Here is a 17,952-nt window from a genome sequence, read left to right as displayed (position 1 = left end):
TCATGCTCAGATAAAGTTAGTTCCCTGGCACTACCATATAAATAGTGTTTAAAGGCTGAATAGCCAGGATCCAAAAAATGCTGTGCACAGAGGCTCACCTTTAAAAGCACCCTGTGATTTGACAGAGGAACTGCTGTTTAAAACCAGGAGTGTACAAAATAGCCCTTGGGGTCAAAGCAAATAGTTGCATCCCCAAAGAAAGCTAACAGATTGTCTTTAGGAAAAAAAACATTCAAAGTTTAATTACAAGATTCAACACTCCTTCATGCCTGAAAACCAGAAATTAAAACCATTGCTTTTACTTTTTCTGTTTCCAATACATTTCATAGAAAGCTAGTACAATTTTCACTTGGATTTGATCTGTCGAAACATAACAAAACATGGTCTACAGCAATAATACAGAAGATGTTATGCTCTGACACTCACAATACAGAAACCAAAACAAACTCGTGCCCCCTGGCTTATTCATTACTGACAGAGATCAGATCTGACTCTGATAAAAAAAACGTTAGCGATGGAGCATTGCTACTATCAGTAAAATGTCTCACCGCTGGATAAAAAAATAGATGGTTACAACAATAAAGGCTGTAAGCAGCCTTTACAAAATGTTTTTGAAGTATATAAATATATGGTGGGCATGACAGCTTATTGCAATGCACTCTGATTTTATGTAGCAGTTTACAGATGTTGTTTGTTTATACAGTACTGCTTCTGACTTATAACAAACAAAAAGAATTCACAGCCAATTGATCGTTATCTTTTGGAATACTAGTTGGATTCCCCTTTCCCCCATTTTGGTCTTTCATTTATGGGTACCATATAAGAAAATACTTGAGAAGATTACAAATTTAAAAAGCAATTGCTGCTTGAGTCTTTTATGGCTTAGCCCAATGAACATGCTGAAAAAGCAAGTATCTAAAAATTTAAACTGCTTGCCAGTTCTGCTTATGAGAAACCCAAAGGATCTGCAGTTTTTCAATTGCTGTTCTCATCATTTACGCAAAGACTGCAATTTAAGAAACAGGGCCATGTGGCAGTCGCTATGGTGGGTAGCCAGGTTTGGGAACTCTTTGAAAATCAGTAATTTCAAAGAAGTCTTTTCACATGAAAGGTTCAGAAATAAGTTTGCTCATTAATATATGCACGGTCAAACTTCAGGGTTATATAATAATAGTTTGTACTTTAATTTATGAAGCATAAAAAATATTCTGCTATAGCATGGCCTTATACTGTAAGTTTCACTGCTATTATCCTAGATGTTTTGAAGTGTGGGCAACTCAATCTACGCAAAACCAACAGAAACATACATGGAATCTGAAGTCACCCTTCAGCATGGAACAGAGATCCTCTGCTACATCAGACATACAGGGATGCAATGTGCCAACCAGTCTTGCATAAAAAGGCAGCAAATCTAGCCTGCAAATAAAGGACAATGCGTGTGTAAAGTAGTATTTCAAAGAACAATTAGGAATCCCCAACTGTTTTTTAATCTCATTTTAATGTATTTGCAATCTAAATTCCAAACTAGATGTTTTATCTGCACATGGAGGTTGGCCCAGATTCTGAGTATATGGAGCTACAGGAGTAGGAAGAGAAGAAAATGGCATAATCCCTAGCACCAAAAAACTTTGTGTTCCAATAGCACAGAACCAAGATTACTTTCTAACCTACTGAATCCTGTCTTGTCAAATTCAGTTTCTGAGTCAGTCAGATTCTAATTTAATAAGAAACATATATTACCACCTATCTATCCAAGTGAACAGGGAAAGGGTTGAGCCCTGTGGCCCTCCACGAAGCAGAGTTCTAGAGCTGGACCTCTTCCCCCCACCAACACCAACTGGAACTGGCCTCACAGCAGGAGGAAAATCACTGAAGGATCGTGCCCCCAATTTCCAATCCCCTAAGGTAGCCCAAAAGGATACCATGATCAATGCTATTGGAAGGCACTGAGAGATCAAGGAGGGCTAGGATGGATGGACTATCTCCATCCAGGTCATCCACAAGCGCAATCAATGCCATTTCAATAATAAATAACATTTCCATGAAGTGTATGAAAGATAGTTCAAATATATGTAGGCCTAAGCCCTTTCAGTGTATTAAGATAGTGGCAAGAACATAGAGCTTTTCAGGTGTTTTTCCAGCCCATTTCTTGTCAGTTAGCCACCATGGCCTATGAAGCTGAATAATGAGCACTCCACTCCAACAACTAGAAGGCCACAATTTGCCATCCCTGTATTCATATGCAATATAGTGAAAACCAATGAATTGAAGTATATGGCATAATACATTTCTGTTTTCAGCATACAGAACACCACACACAGTTCTTAATACAGTATTTCAACATGAATATTAGGGTACTTATTTATATTACTGGTAAGTTATCAAGAAAGTGCAACAATTGTGTTTTGTAATATTAAGGAGTGATTAAGAACATAATATTCTTAATCACTTTCATTAAATAACCATTACTTGAATATTATTCTCCAAAAACCTCAAGGCAATATACATAACACACCTCCAACTTTATTCCCACAACAACCATTTTGAGTAACTTAGGCTGAGAAACAAACAGTGATTCAAAGTCACCCAGTATATTTCCATGGCTGAGAACAGACTGAAATCTGAATTTTTCCTGTCTAAAAGCTAGACACCACATTACACTGGCTCTTAGCATCTTGGTGAGATTCTGAATTAATCTTGTATTAAGAATGAGTTAACTATATTTTTTTCCAAGTCATTTATTATAGCCCAAGTCCCAGGACTAATATATAAGAAAATACAATCAAAACCACTACAAAACAAGAAAAGATTAATGTTTGAACAGGAGCTACATTACAAACTGCCCAGATTTTCCAATGAGTTATTCCAAAGATTTCACCAAGAATGACTTCAAGAACACATCCAGTTATTTTGCATGGCAACTATACAGAAATGGTTTGCCAATGCCATTTTCTAGGAATGTTTTTATTTTGTAATTTATCCTACACTCCTGGAATTCTATGGTGGTGCTAAGCACTAATCTAGTCTGATCTGATTTAGCTTCCAATTCCAAACAAATTCAGGCAGACACTGCTGAGACAAATAGTTATACAGAGGAACCCCTTGTTATCTGTGGCAATCCCCATCTTTTAATCATGGGTATTAATACCATGGAGGAGGAGGAGGAGGAGGAGGAGGAGGAAGAGGAGGAGGATTAACATAGTCAATAGACATGCGCATATGTGTAAACAAAGAATAAGGCCAAACCTGTGGATACACAACAACATTTATATGTATACTGAAGTCTATTCCTTGTCTAGCAATTGTGGAAATCCAAAACCGTGTATGACCAGGGCGGTCTGTATATCATTCTTAAAAATTAATGCTTTTAAAATCTGAAGAGGTTTATGAGAAAAATTTGCTGTCTATCCCAAATTCATTCCACACTTCTCTTCAGATATTAGACCCAACTTTAAATACAACATTTAAATCAAGGCTTACCTCTGCCGAGGAACTATGAAAAGAGCCCGAACTAATTTCCTTCTGTTAGCCTTCGTGTTCATATTCATGCAAAAATCCATCGCTGCCTATAGAAGGAAGACTAGACTTGAAATCTGAATTTGAAGCAAGGAACCAAGAAAACTAATAATAAATTTGCTTCTTAATATGCAGGTTGCTATCATATTCCAGTTACATGTTGGAGAATAATAGGTTCTTCCCATCAACAAGAGATTTCTGGCTGAGGTCAAGCCTATAGTATCATTTTGTTCAGCCATTAATAATCCAAACAAATTTTAGTTCCATTTTATCCACCTAAATTTCACATTCAGACATCAGAAAACTCTTAAAATCATTGTTAGGACATCTTTTAACAAGCTGTCAAGTTTCCTGCATTTGGGGGAAATCAAAGGGGTCAGAATGCAATAGATGAATCTCAAACACCTTGATAATTAAGAGTATTTAATTTAAATCCAGTCACTTGTTGTATATGCAGGCAGTGAACATAGACAAACTCACACATTTGATTATCAGTTCACTGGCATGTGGACATTTATAAAAGTGGAACTTAGTCAATATTCATCTCATTTTTATTATACTATATATATTTCTATCCTTATCTTTATACTTCGTTATTGTCAACAGAGCAAATATACATCAACAAGAAAATTTTATTACATAGAGTCGGAAAGTAGAAGTATTAGATGCCAATTTTACCTTGTCTATTAGATCTCTATTTACACAATTTGGGAGCTGTTGAAGAAAAGCATCTACTATAAGTTTTAGGTGTGATCCAGTACTGGCTTCTTCATCTTCTTGTTCTAGTCAAGTATTAAAAAAGAAATAAGCCAAAAGCAGATAAACAACTAAAATATAACATTTTATAAATCTCTCTTCAAGAATTACATAATCACCACAGGCAGGTGAATCATGGTTTTTCAGTGGGAAAAAAGTAGTTAATACCTAGTGCAGCCTTAAAAGGGGGTACAGAAAACAAAATAGAGAAATGGATTTGAAATTAGTACAGTAAAAGAGAACAGAGAATTAATGCAGTGACCCCTAAGAACAGACACAAGGCAAAACACACGCATAAATGTGACTAGAAAGGAACTGATAGATGAAGACAAAGTGACCATGGATTCATTTTTGTTTCTGTTTTCTTCCTAGAAGAAATCAAATATACAACATGAATATTTTAGGGAATCCATTTCCATCTAGAAGGTAACAGACTTGTAGATTCCTTATTAAATCTCCAGTTTAGTGTCTTCATCCATTTGTTGGTTAATGTTCTACAAGGAGAATACCCTCCTAGTATGGAGCCTGTCACCAGTCCCCTACAGGGTTCTTGCAAGGTAATTCAAGCTAAGAACTGTAAAGCACTTTGCACTTTAGAAGGGCTACATGAAACAATAATAAGAACATTATTATTATTATTTTCCTTAAAGCTGACTCCACCATGGATATTAGCCTTGATTTCTTTCTCTTTACTTGAACTCCAATTGTATGTACTTAGGCTATTTTGTATATGATTTGTCCGACTAATAAACCTTTTACTTTGAAATGTAGTTGGCATATTTCAACAACTTAAGGTTATCCTAACAGCAGAAGTATTTATAACTAAGGAAGAGTGAATGTTTTTGTTTCAGTCTCTTGTTTAGATAGCAATTTGCACTCTCGGTACACTAGCCACAGACCTGACTTTCACTGAGATATCTGTATAATACATTGAATTCTCCAGCTAGCATACATTTATACCAAGGGGAGATGGCTAGATGCTTGTTTCAGGAAGTATTACTTTATTCCATATTCTCAGACAGATCTAACTCTCTCCCCCTTGCACTGATTCTATTGATACATAATGTAGTCATATCAAGTTACACTTCCATTTGCCAACTAATGAAATAAAACAATACACGCACTTCAGTATTTAAACTGCATGTTGACACAGGAAAGTGTGTTTGCAAATTCTGACTTTGTTTTAGGACATGATCCCTTTCTTTTTAACCCCCTAATTTCTTATTCCTAGACCTGAGGAAAGGGAAGGGTTTTACTCCCTAAATTCCTCAAGGGTTCAGAGATACTCTGCAGCCTGTAGTGGTCCTATTGTTTTAGATCAAAGTATTCATACAGCCTATATTGACTGAACTATTGTGAAAATATTTTCATAACTCAAGAGAAAGCCACTGGATTTTAAATGACTGCAAAGATGGATGAACTCAAATTAAACAACTGTAATTAAAAGGCAAGTTAAATATAGTTAGTATCACTGGTTTTCATTTCTTTCTGATGAGCTCTGAGAAATTTATTGGATGAGCAACTGTTCCTGAAACTGAAGAACACTTTTCCTACATTTTGGCTAATTTGTTATAATTTGTGTGTTTTAATTTAATTATGATACTAGCTTCTGGATACTAGCTCAGAGAAATACATTTATACATGTACATAAAACTTAAATTAAAAGTTCTCCTCAACCAGAAAACCTAAAAGTTTAAGCTCACTACGGAGCTGAAACTCATCAAGAGGACCTGAATTTTTTTTTCTCTATCATCTACTCTGCTGAGGAAACTAGTGCAAACAATATCCATCTTAAATAATTTATCTTTTTGTTTCTAGAAAAGTCCTATTGAGTGCATTTCTGCAACTTTTCTGGTTACAAGTAATTTGACATTAGCCTTTCTTCCTGGAACTTCTATCTAGTCCCTACCCCTTACAAGCTTATCTACTTCAAAACACTTTCTTCTTCTTAGTACCACCTCAAAACTCACTTCTTGCAGCTTGCTTTCCGTCACTATTTTCAGCTCCGGTGCTATCTGCTCCCTGTTTCTTGCCTAATCATGTTAAAAATAGAAAAATATTTGAATATACCCATAACACATTACACGGAAGTAAACCTTTATTATGAGCAATTTAATAAGTAATTGCCTGTTTGCCTTTTTGTATACATTAACTTGTATCCAAGATTATCTTACTTATTATTACAACAGTATGCAGTGAATATTTTAAACCATTTGGGGCATTAAGAATATATTCTATGCCATTACAAACTAGGTAAAAATATACAGGGCCATAGAGCACGTCCATAAAGTGAATCTCATATGAGAAAAAAATTACAATAATTGATCTTATAATGGAAAAGGGAAATGTTTACACCTTTTACTCAACTTTAGTACTTGTTTACAATTGTAAAGGAAATGCACTAAACAGAAGGGAACAAGATAATACTTCTCATGTTCATAGAAATGACTCATCTTTCTCACATGCAGACACATGTCACATTACTGCACCTTTAACCATACAAAGTGCTTTACAAGCCATCTCATTCACCCTAACAACCCTGTGAGGTAGGTGACAATGTATTTCATGTTCATCTTTGAAAGAATGTGACTGAAGCAAGGCTAGAAAGGGAGCCCACAATTACTAATCCTCCAACTGCCATAGGTTCATCAAGGGGTGGCACTTGTCTTGATTAAAAATGTTAAGGATATTATTGAATAGGTCGCTATGCCTAGAATGTCACATATACTTCAACATGCAAGCATTATATGTGATGTATACACATAAAGAAACCTAATGCTCAATCCATTGGGTTTGAGCAGTTATCTTAATATGAAAATATGATATTGTTTCAATAAAAGCAAACAAATGGTATTTGTTTTCCTTAGCAATATATTGTTTGAAATTGGAAACAATTATTGGCCACAATTCTCAGTGGAAAAATGATTCACTGCTCTATAATACAATCATTAAACAGATGTCTGCTCCCACACAAAAGCAGCAGAGGAGATGCTACCTTTTCATTATTAACTATAACCCTTGCCAAGAGGATTTTTTCTACTCCCACATGCAGTACAACTGTTACGTTGTTGCATCACTGACTGTATATATTAGGAGTACTAAATAGCAGCTTACAAATGAAACTACTATTGTTCAGGGTTCAAAAGTTCCCCCAAATTAGCTGCATTATGGTAACACATCCACACGGCTATGCATATCATTAAAAAGGTGTCCATACTGTTTAATTCCATTTATACAAATTAATAAGAAATTAATAACATGCTTTTCCACATCATTTTTACCTTGTTCATCAAGAATCTTTTTTGTGAGATCTTCTGCTTCATCCCCACAATCTAAATCAAGGGTATCATCATTAATATCCAAATTTTCTAGATCCAGTTCTAGATCTTCAGTGCCAGATATATCTTTATTTTCCTTAGTTTCTTTTAGTTCTATTTCAAAAAGAGTAAAATAAATGTATTACTTTGCCCTTCAAATGGCTTATACTGAACTTTTGTATTTTTCTGATGAAAGTATAAAGCAGAGAGATATAGATGAAATAATGAAATCATTTATCTGGCCCTAGACATTTTCATTTTTTAAAGAGGTTTAAAGCACTCTTACCCTATTCCTGTCAGAAAATAAAAAGTTGGTACTATTTTAAAATAAAAATAGAAAATTGGCAATGATCATATTTACACATGGCATTAAGCTATATTGTGGTTTGTTTAAATCCATTCGAAACTATCCATGCTTCGGTATATGCCACAAACCAGTTTGAGATAATGGTCTATCACTGGCTTATGGAATCTGGCTTGTTCACAAAGTGTCTTATTATCTTGTATATCTTTATTTATTTTCAATTTGTTTCCACATATTATTCAACTGGCCTACCAAGAAACAGAAGCAAGAGGAAACAATGGGTAGGAAATTCAACCCCTTTAAAAATTCACTTTCATTCAGAGGAATTCCTTTTGGATTTGAGGCTGAATCGCTGGAGAACTTCAGCTCATCTATGAATGTAATTAGCTAATAGTCAATCACAGCAATAAAAAAAAACTGCTTTATTTTATTCAGTGATGACCGAACATTACTGCTTCCTAGACCATCGCTACACAGAATGGCCACTGTCCAGTATACTGAGAATACTCCATACCTCCTCTTGGAAAACTAGCATTTACTCTAGTAGAAGCTAAAAATAGGTATAAATTAACAAATATAGTTATAACTCTCTACTCAAAATAAAGTTTGAAAAAAAGGACAACACTATACTGAGAAGGCTTGGAAAAGTCCTATTCACTAAGCTTATGGATGCCTCCAAGCAACATGGGCTAGCTATAGTAATAGAATACAGTAGTAGCCACTGCATAAAAAGTTACTGATGTAGTAGGAAAGGAACAGGAAATACTTCAGTAAGGTATTCTGTTGTCATCTCTTCAAAGAGATTAGGAAAGAGTTTGTTTTATTTTGGCTCAAAATATTCCAGGATTTGCCAAGAATTGCTTCAGCATTTTTCATAACCCATTTCCACAGTAAGTTCCATAGTAGCAAGCAGGTGCCATGACCTACAAAGGCTGTTAGAACATTGAAACAAGCCATGGTTTGCTTCTTTGTCTGCGAGCCACTATTAAAATAAGTACGGCCTCTTATTGTACCGTGAACCACTATTAATGTAACTATGTTTCATCACTGTATGCTAATATAGCCATAATTAATGTTATTGTTAAAAGCTAGAAGACATGCACGTACTGCTAAGCTAGCATAGCCATTCTAACCCTAACTACAGCTCAGAATCAAAGTCTACCCCCCTTTCCATGACATTATCTCAAAAATAAAGCCAAATACTGTACCTCTAGAGTCATCTCTACCAGAATCTTTGTTTTGAGAACATTTTTCATTATCTTTGAACAAGATAGCTGGCACAAATGCTTTTAAATCAATAAGGTTCTCATAGAAGTTTCTGGCATCTTCATCTTCCCAGATTCCCCCCTCTAAATCATATTCGCCAGGTTTGCCAGGAGTAAAAATATCAATGCCAGGACCATGTTCTGTAATTTAAACATATAAAAGCATTAAATAATTCAATGAAGCAGAAATTTCAGTTATAATCTTGCCCCCAAATTCCTACTTCAATGTTAAAGATATAAATTGGGTCAAAATCAGTGGGGATGTAAGAGTCAGCAAGGGTTGACTATTGAAAGAAAGGTAGCAATCTTTGTCAGTTTTCAAACTACAGAATTTACATACCTTCTGGCACTGGTTTGTCTTGGGGAAGATCTGGCATATTTTCATCTAGGAGATCAGCTAAAGACTGAGAGTTTGCCAATAACTTCTGATAAGACATAGCAAATTCTTCATATTGTTTATGCCGATCTTCACTCAATTCCCCTTTAGAATGTAGAATACGCCTAGAAGAGCATGTGCAGTCCGGAAAAAAGCAAGATGAAAAGACTTTGCCAACATTCCCTTCAAATCCATTTAATTCCAAATCTAATTGTAAATAAGCTATCAGAACTACAATTTTTAATTCCTTTAACAAGAAAAAAACTAGAATAAAATGCATGAAAAATATTGACCAATAAATATTCAGTTATAAAATACTGAACATACACCAAAACATACTCACTCCTTATAGAACAGACATCTTTTCCCATTTCTTACATTCTTAATTCTCTCTCTCTCTCTCTCTCTATATATATATATATATATATATATGTAAAAGCACTTTATACAATTTAATTATTAATATATACAACAGTTCACAAGAAGAAAAAAAGCAAACTAGTAAATGCAGCCCAAATCACTAAATAGTTCTCTAAACATAACTCCTAGAAGTAAAACGCTAGTTCAGATATAGAGAAATGAATTCTTCAGACCACTGATAAGAGGAAAAGTATCCTTCTAGTCTTGTAATATTGCAACATAAAAGCATACAATACCCATTTGTTTTGTCCTCCAGCTTGTTTCAAACCTATTGATAAGTTATTGAAAAGAACAAAAACACCTTCCAAAACTAGAACCAAATGAATGTATGAAATAACTTACATTATAAAGGCAGTTACTATACACATGACATTATTGTACAAACGTTATACTTTGAATACTAATTTTTTTAAAAAATACAGTAAGCTGAACCCACTAATCTCTTCCTTAAAAGGCACATAAATATCCTAGTAAATGAGGATATTTAATTTGTTAAATTAATCATAATTTCAATTGTATAGAATATAATCTAAATTTGTCTTGCATTGACATTTTGAATGGCCAATTCCCCTTCAGGGAAGGGACAACAGGTAGATGTCCCACCTTGCTGTGACCAGTTGGCATAGCACTTTGTCAACAAAGTTGCTCAGATTTGCCAGTCCTGACTCTTCATGGGCAGAATCAATTGTGGTGACCAGGACATCTGGCCAAGTTATCTGGGACTACTTCTGGCCTGTGAACTCTAATGAAATGGACAAAGTACTGTTTTGGTTATCCCCACCCACTTGTGGGCCTGATCCTTGCCCCTCAAGGCTCCTTAGGGGCTCTGGAGATGTTGTGCCAGACTGGATCCAGGAGGTAATCAATGCCTCATTGCAGGAAGGGTTAACACCAATTCTTGAAAGAGGCTGTGGTATGCTTCTCCTTCAATCCATCCATATTTGATAACTATCATCCAGTCTCTAACCTCCCTCTTTTGGGGGAAGTTTACAAAGATCAAGATCAGTGGCCATCAACAGAGCACGCTATAGAAAGCTGTCTTTCTTAACCCTTTTCAGTCAGGGTTCAGCTCTGAGCACAGAACCAACATAGTACAGGTTATTCCTATGGATTATCTTTGTTATGACCTAGATGGGGGAACATCCATCCTGATTCTTTTGTACCTCTCAGTACCTCACAAGGATTGTGGTATTTTTTACATTCAAGTGAGACTATACTTTGTTACAGCCAAGAGATTTCATCTGGATTTAAAAAAATAAATAAATCTTCCATCTTTGTTCCAAAATATAACAGATTGTCACATAAATACAACTACAACATTTTATAACGTCCCAATTTGGTTTCTGTACAACTGAGGAATTCTTCTAAAGTAAAGAATACTTGGCATCTGGATGCTCTCTTAGTAAATGATAATAAATTTAAAAAGCAAATGGCTATTGAATGTCAATATTTAAAAATGAATGAGATTCAGCATCCTTTTATATTGCATGAATGATACATATGACAGGGAAAATGTTTTCTTAACCTACACATAGTAAGAAGACAATGCATTCTTAAGCCTCACTGTGTCTACTCACTAAGCAGCAGGTAAACATATTTATACTTAGAACTTCATTTGGTTTGAATTAGAACAAAGCTAAGACCAGCACAAGAAAGGAGGCACCACAAAGATTATTCTATCAATAATTGAGGCATAGAAGGACACAAGGAAGAGCAATGCAAGGTGCTAAGAGTTAACAGTGGAGTGAAATAAAATAATGCAAAAGGGTTCAATAATATGACAAAATAATTATTTTGTACAGCTCCCTAACAAGGCCAGTGGTTTGAGGTGTGGCAAGAAAAGTCAAGAGAAAAAGTTTACATAAGTCAATACAGGAGATGTACAAACAAGTCCTCCTTCAAGAATAAGGAACACATTTTTATAATGCCATAATAGCAGAAGCAGCAACATATGGTGACAGGATGAATGAGTATTAACAAGAGTAATCAAATATCAGTTGAAAAGTAACTGAAAGCACGAATAAAGAATATAGGCTGGTTGTGGAAGAAAAACTGGAGGAGGGAGTACTGTAGGCGGGTTATAAATCTAACAAAATAAAAATACACATTGATTGTGATCAACCAAGAGTAAGCTAAGGGCAATAAATTCAGTCTTTATCATACAAAGTTGAATGATAATGCTTTTGATTCAGCATTTTTGGAAAAATCGTTCTGAAAGGAGGGGGAATGCCTTCAGAAAAATACAGGAAGTAGGATTCAAGAAAGGAAACAAATTTGTAAAAATTGCCTACAACTTTCTGTTGCTGGAAGCTCCTGTTAGATGAGTCCTTCCTGTGAACAGAAGGATTTCTTGCTTTTACAGAACGGTACAGACGCGGTGGCGCAGTGGCTTAATGACGCTGAAAGTTGCCGGCCAGAAATGGCTGACGCTTCGGCGGTTCGAGTCCAGCCTTCGCGCTAAACAGGGTGAGCTCCTGTTTCCTCCCCAGTTCCTGTCAACCCAACAGGTTGAAAACTCATGTGAGTAGATAAATGGGTACTCTCACTCCGGTGGGAGGAAAAATGCTGGCGGCGCCTTGCAAAAAGGGAGTTGGGAGCAGTTGCCGGTAAGTGCGAAAAACTGCGCGCGCCTGAAAAGGGCGCAAAGCAACGGAAACCCCGCCTCCTGCGCTCGCCAGCTGGGCTCTGCTCTAGGAAGGAGGCTCTGGCAAACCACTTCCGAAACAATTGCCTTGAAAACTGCAAGGACTCGTCCAAGCAGTCACTGCAGGGTCAGTAATGACTGAGCGCAGACAAAACAAAAAACAAAAAAAACAGCACTACTAGACATTAAAAGCCATAACTGAGATATCTAAACAGAGGTAATTCAGAGTTATGGATCTAGCATGTTAAAAGATCTGGGATGGAAAATTATAGCAGGGCATCGATCAGGAAATACAGAAAAGGATGAATTAAGAAAATACAAAGGCAGTATTTAGAGAAAAAAGAATATGAGAACATAGAGCTGCAGTCAATGGGATTATAAGAATAAAATGGGTATCAATTTGTTGTCCTTAATGGGATGCTAATCATCTACTACTCCCTCCATTTACTTGTAGGCTTAGCCCTTGTAAGTCACAGAAGACAAACATTCGAAGTTTCCAGACCCGAAAGAAAGAGACAGGACAAGGGCTGAAGCCGGTATATTGGCTGCAGACATCAAAGGCCTTCTAGTGCTTCGGATTAATAAGAAGTGCCTCAACAACAGATCCAGTGACATGCAGCTGATTTGAAAGGATAGCTACTAATTCAACTCCTCAATTTGCCTCTTGAAATTCTATGCTTCAGAAAGCAACCACACTATATTTCCATGCACGATACTTCTATCCAATCAGCAGCAAAACTCTCCCTTCTACAGAACTTCTCATCAAAAGAAAATGTCGCAGAAGATGAAAAGCAAGTCTTCTCTTCACAAAGTTCAGTGCATTCCACTCAGAGTTGGCAGGCACCCTCAATCAAAACTGTGGTGTAAGACATATCTACATCAGGTAGTCAATGCCAATGTTTTAATAAACCTGTAGCAATTCTTAATGATTCTTGTTCAGTGAATTTTAAAAGTGTGCATATTAAAAAGGTCTATAATGCCAATGGAGTTATTCTAAAATTTAGAACATTATATTTGGTTTATTATAATTTATTATAATTAAATTTTAACTAATCTGCTTTTAAAAGGAGCAAAATATTCAAGCAGATTTCAAACCAGATTCAAATAGCAATGAAGAAGAAATATAAGATGGTGCCTTTGTGCAAAAATACTACAAGTCTGTCTACAGTAGCTTATTATAGGAAAATACGAATGAACTCACTGTGAAGAAGCTAAGTTGACAGATGTTGCCTAAATGTCAGCAAAACTTAACAAAAAAGTATTCTGTTAGCAAGTACAAAAGGAAAATCTCTTCAAAAACATAATTGTTCATCTTCAGTATTAAAATACACAAGGCTCCATATGTAGGACATAGGCCTTGAAATAAGAGCAGAGGCTGCTGGTTTCATGTTTTGTGTCATAAAATTAGTGAATATGTTTTAATATAACAAAGGCTCAAGCTACATCTTATTTATGAGGGTGATAATACAAACACAAAACTGGTAAGTTATAAATCTCAAGGAAATCTAATAGATATACTGCAAAAAGCGAAAACCATCTTGTTAAACTAAAAAGAATCCTACATACTTATTAAAACTATATTTTTACTACGCCAGTTGAGGATATATAAAATGTGTATAGTGTGTTACAATATGTTTAAAGCAAAAAGCGGAAAGGCAAATAAATGTAACTGATGTTAAGCCACGTCCAAATCATGTTACATGAGTATTAGAATGGCAGACAAACTTGCTTTTATTATCTATGAAAGTGTACTTCTGTAAAACAATTCATTATAAATGAGGAACAGCAACTGGAATCAAACATCAGAACAAAAAATGACTTCCGGGTAAGGAATGGCGAACTGAAGACAGCTCTGCAAAAGCGGACCCAATGACCATGGCAAAGACCAAGAAACCAGTGAGTAGACCAGAGGAGAGGATGGGAGATCACCCACATGTGCTCCAGATGGCTGCTCCTTGTGAGGAGACCACAGGACAGCAGTTTTCCGCGGGTTTGAGCACTGGGAGACAACGGGATTAGCTATCTTGCTAACAATTGCGGTGGAGACTTTTAAAGGATGCTAAATTCGCAAACCTCACTTTCTAATCCCTTTCAGATTATTATTTCAGATTATTATCATTAACTACTTTTAAGCTATTAAGAGATCTTTGGAATGACAGGTTGGAGAGTGCTGGGTGAGTCTGCCTTCAATCCTGAATGAAAGAACATTTTAATCAAAAGCTTAAGAATTTAAAGAATCTGAAATCAGCAGCAAAAAGCTAAGATTTTGGTCTTAGAAAGGTATAAACAGACTAAGGGTCCAGATAAAATTGGAATATTGAAATTTTTACAATAAGATTTTGGAATTAATTATAAAGAAGAGTTTCTCGTGGGAAATAGATCCTGCTTTGGTTTTTACAACACATAATAAAAATAAGTAATTTCATGATTTCAAAAACTGGGCACTAGAGGGGACTAAAGATTTTAGGTAGACAGAAGATATATAGGCCTGCAAGATGGTGCAAAACTGAAAAATACTGAAGGAGACTTTTGAAGAATGGAATCAGAAAATAGTAGTGACAGTATCAACAATGTCAGTAATAATGTCTGCTTCTATGGATAGACTATGTCCAAAAGATGTTATTGAAGAAATGTCAGATGTAGAACAAATTTTAGCTGACAAGATAGAGATGGTATTGAAAGTGGATTTACAACTGATAGGCCAAGAGAATGATTTAGAAAAGGATGTTTCACTGGATCTACAAAAGAAATTGGCTGAGGTTTTAAGATTTAAAAGGGAAATACAAATGACAAACTAAGAGAGTGAAGAGGGTAATTTTTTCCTATTGGATTTACAAAAGAGGCTTGTTAAAGCCTTGAAGAACTCCATGCAATGGGACAAAGAAGAAATGAAGAGAAATCAAATCCTACGTCAATATTTGAACAAACTAAAGATTAATACTGTTAGAAATAAAAGGAAGGAATATGAAATTGGTTTATTTCATCAAAGTTAAAACAAGATATGTTGTTACTTCTGGCAACCCTTTATGGACTCTCTGCTGACACGAGGACTGAAAAGATGCAATTTTTATGGATTTGTTTATAGATCAGAGATGGGATATGGGAGGGAGATAAATGTTTGTAACTTTAAAGAGAGTGAAGAGTCATTAAATGTGTTTACATTTGTTGTGATGAAGGTTGGAAGCTACTTCTTTATATAGTTCTTTTCTCTTTCCTTATCATATTTCTGCTTTTCTCTTTCTTTCTCTTTCTTCTAGCACTTTTTATTCCTATCCTCTCTTTAAGTTTAGTTAGTATTAGATTTTACTATTATAATCAAAATTTTTAATTATATATATCAGAACAAAAAATAAAACAATTGTGATTTTTTAAAAATGGTTACTATTTTTTGAAATAAACCAGCATTAAGATACAGCAGTGATTCCAACCAGGAATGACCGGGCAGGCATATATTTTGATGGGTATTGAAGCTAAGCATATTAAAATGCTAACGACAGGCAGCCACTGTGAGGAGAATAAATAAATGAATCATAATTTACATTTACTTCACAAAAACTTGGTATTTGTGAGTAGCATGACTGAAGATGAAATGGATTGTACTGCAGGTATGAATAGATAGGTTACGGTTACATAATTAATCGATGAAGCTCAAAATAGTAAAAATCAGAGCAAATGTTCTGGTTTCAAGGATAACTAATATAAAAACACTTTACTGCATCAAAATATTAGTTACTAAAGTTTGCAAGTTTGGCCAGCCTTGGCATCCATAGACTGTGTCAGAGGATTTGAAGAGATGGCTGGTGTGGGCCTTCCGGGCTGTGTGGCCGTGTTCTGGAAGTTTTGTTTCCTAACGTTTCACCAGCATCTGTGACCGGCATCTTCAGAGGGCAGGAGCACAGACAGGAGCAGTTCTTTCTGTGCCCAGGATGATGTGACCCTTCCAGAACATGGCCACACAGCCTGGAAGACCCACACCAGCCATCATATTCCAGCTGTGAAAGCCTTCGACAATAGATTTGAAGAGAGTTAATCAGAAGTAGCAGTTTATTCAAATCTCCCTTGAATAAAAACTTCTGTGACTTCATGAACATGACCATATAGATTCTAAGCAATGATATAGATGTGCTTTGCCACCAAAACAATTTAACTACCCATTCTAGCCCTCAGCCCTGGGAGTCTCCCATCCAAATACTAACCAGACCCAAACCTACTTAATTTCCAGCTCAGGCAAAACTAGTGCTGCTATCTGTCAGGAGGGATGATATTCACAGTCAAGAGGATTTGAGAGAAGACAGAATCTTCCTCAAGTCCACACTACCCTTAGACCCTAAACTTTAGAGATATATCAGAGATACTCTAATGATTTCTAAAAAACATCTAACAATCATTAGATTAATTTAAAACCTGATGCCAAGCATTTGATATTTACCAATATTATAGAGAGCGAATGTTTTTAATTGTGACAATCTTTTGATTCCAATTTTACAAGTTTTAGAAACAATTAATTTATTTATTTTCTGCCTTTTAATATTATTTTTGCTTATTCATAGGCTATTCAATGCATCGTGATAAGGCTGCTAACTGCTATCTACTGCCTATCTAACAACGTCATAAAATTCAAGCAACTTGTATTCAACCAGATAAACTCTCATTATTTGAATATTTTCTCAGAAGTAAAGTCACACTTTTCTAAGACTACCGTATCCCAAAATATTGTTTCAGTCCAAATGCTTAACTGCAAGGAACTTAAAAACTTTTTTTTTTTGGTGCCTTCAAGTCAGCATTGACTCCTGGTGATTGCCTGCACCACTCCCTGCAGTTTTCTTGGCAATATTTCTGAAGTGGTTTTCCATTGCCTCCTTCCTAGGGCTGAGAGAGAAGGACTGGCCCAAGGTCACCCAGCTGGCTTTGTACCTAAGGCAGGACTAGAATTCATGATCTCCTGGTTTCCAGACTGGTGCCTTAACCACTAGACCAAACTGGCTCTCTAAAAACAATTATTCCAATAAATTATTTTGTTTCTGTAGATCATGCAGGCACCATTTCCACAGTTAAGGTATAGAACAGTCCAAAGACATCAAAATATGACTATATGTTTGAATGGTACTAACTGGAACAAAAGCAGTAACAGAAGCCATGTCATAAACAAGGGTGCGCTACCAGTTCAATGATTTTACAACTATTAATTAGTTGTAACATACATAAAAGAGAAAAATAGCCTGGTTGGAGCATTTGGGGAGAAGGTACTACCTGTGATGAGCTATGAGACAAATAAATATTCATCTCTTGGAGAATATCCATAAAGTACAATATCACATAACTACCTTGTCACAAATAGGACAATATTCTTGGAT

General features: G+C 35.7%; 1 protein-coding gene across 2 annotated transcripts in view; it reads right to left on the bottom strand.

The window, feature by feature from the left end:
- Positions 1-17,952, bottom strand: part of UPF2 (UPF2 regulator of nonsense mediated mRNA decay) — a 54,799-nt gene that overhangs the window by 25,521 nt on the left and 11,326 nt on the right. The window contains exons 4-10 of one of the 2 annotated variants that reach the window (XM_088134858.1): positions 9,499-9,659; positions 9,102-9,299; positions 7,554-7,703; positions 6,243-6,305; positions 4,195-4,298; positions 3,481-3,566; positions 1,308-1,416 (exon numbers count right to left, since the gene is read on the bottom strand). In XM_088134858.1, coding sequence (XP_087990984.1) covers positions 1,308-1,416; positions 3,481-3,566; positions 4,195-4,298; positions 6,243-6,305; positions 7,554-7,703; positions 9,102-9,299; positions 9,499-9,659 — 871 coding nt within the window. The remainder of the gene's footprint in view (positions 1-1,307; positions 1,417-3,480; positions 3,567-4,194; positions 4,299-6,242; positions 6,306-7,553; positions 7,704-9,101; positions 9,300-9,498; positions 9,660-17,952) is intronic. The other variant, XM_088134859.1, reaches the window with a different exon arrangement.

The sequence above is a fragment of the Python bivittatus genome, unplaced genomic scaffold (genome assembly GCF_059951505.1).
Source record: "Python bivittatus isolate LINGU-HERP-01145 unplaced genomic scaffold, Pbiv_v1 ctg000120_np1212, whole genome shotgun sequence".
In the NCBI taxonomy this organism is placed as follows: domain Eukaryota; kingdom Metazoa; phylum Chordata; class Lepidosauria; order Squamata; family Pythonidae; genus Python; species Python bivittatus.
This window is presented reverse-complemented; position numbering and strand designations above follow the sequence as displayed.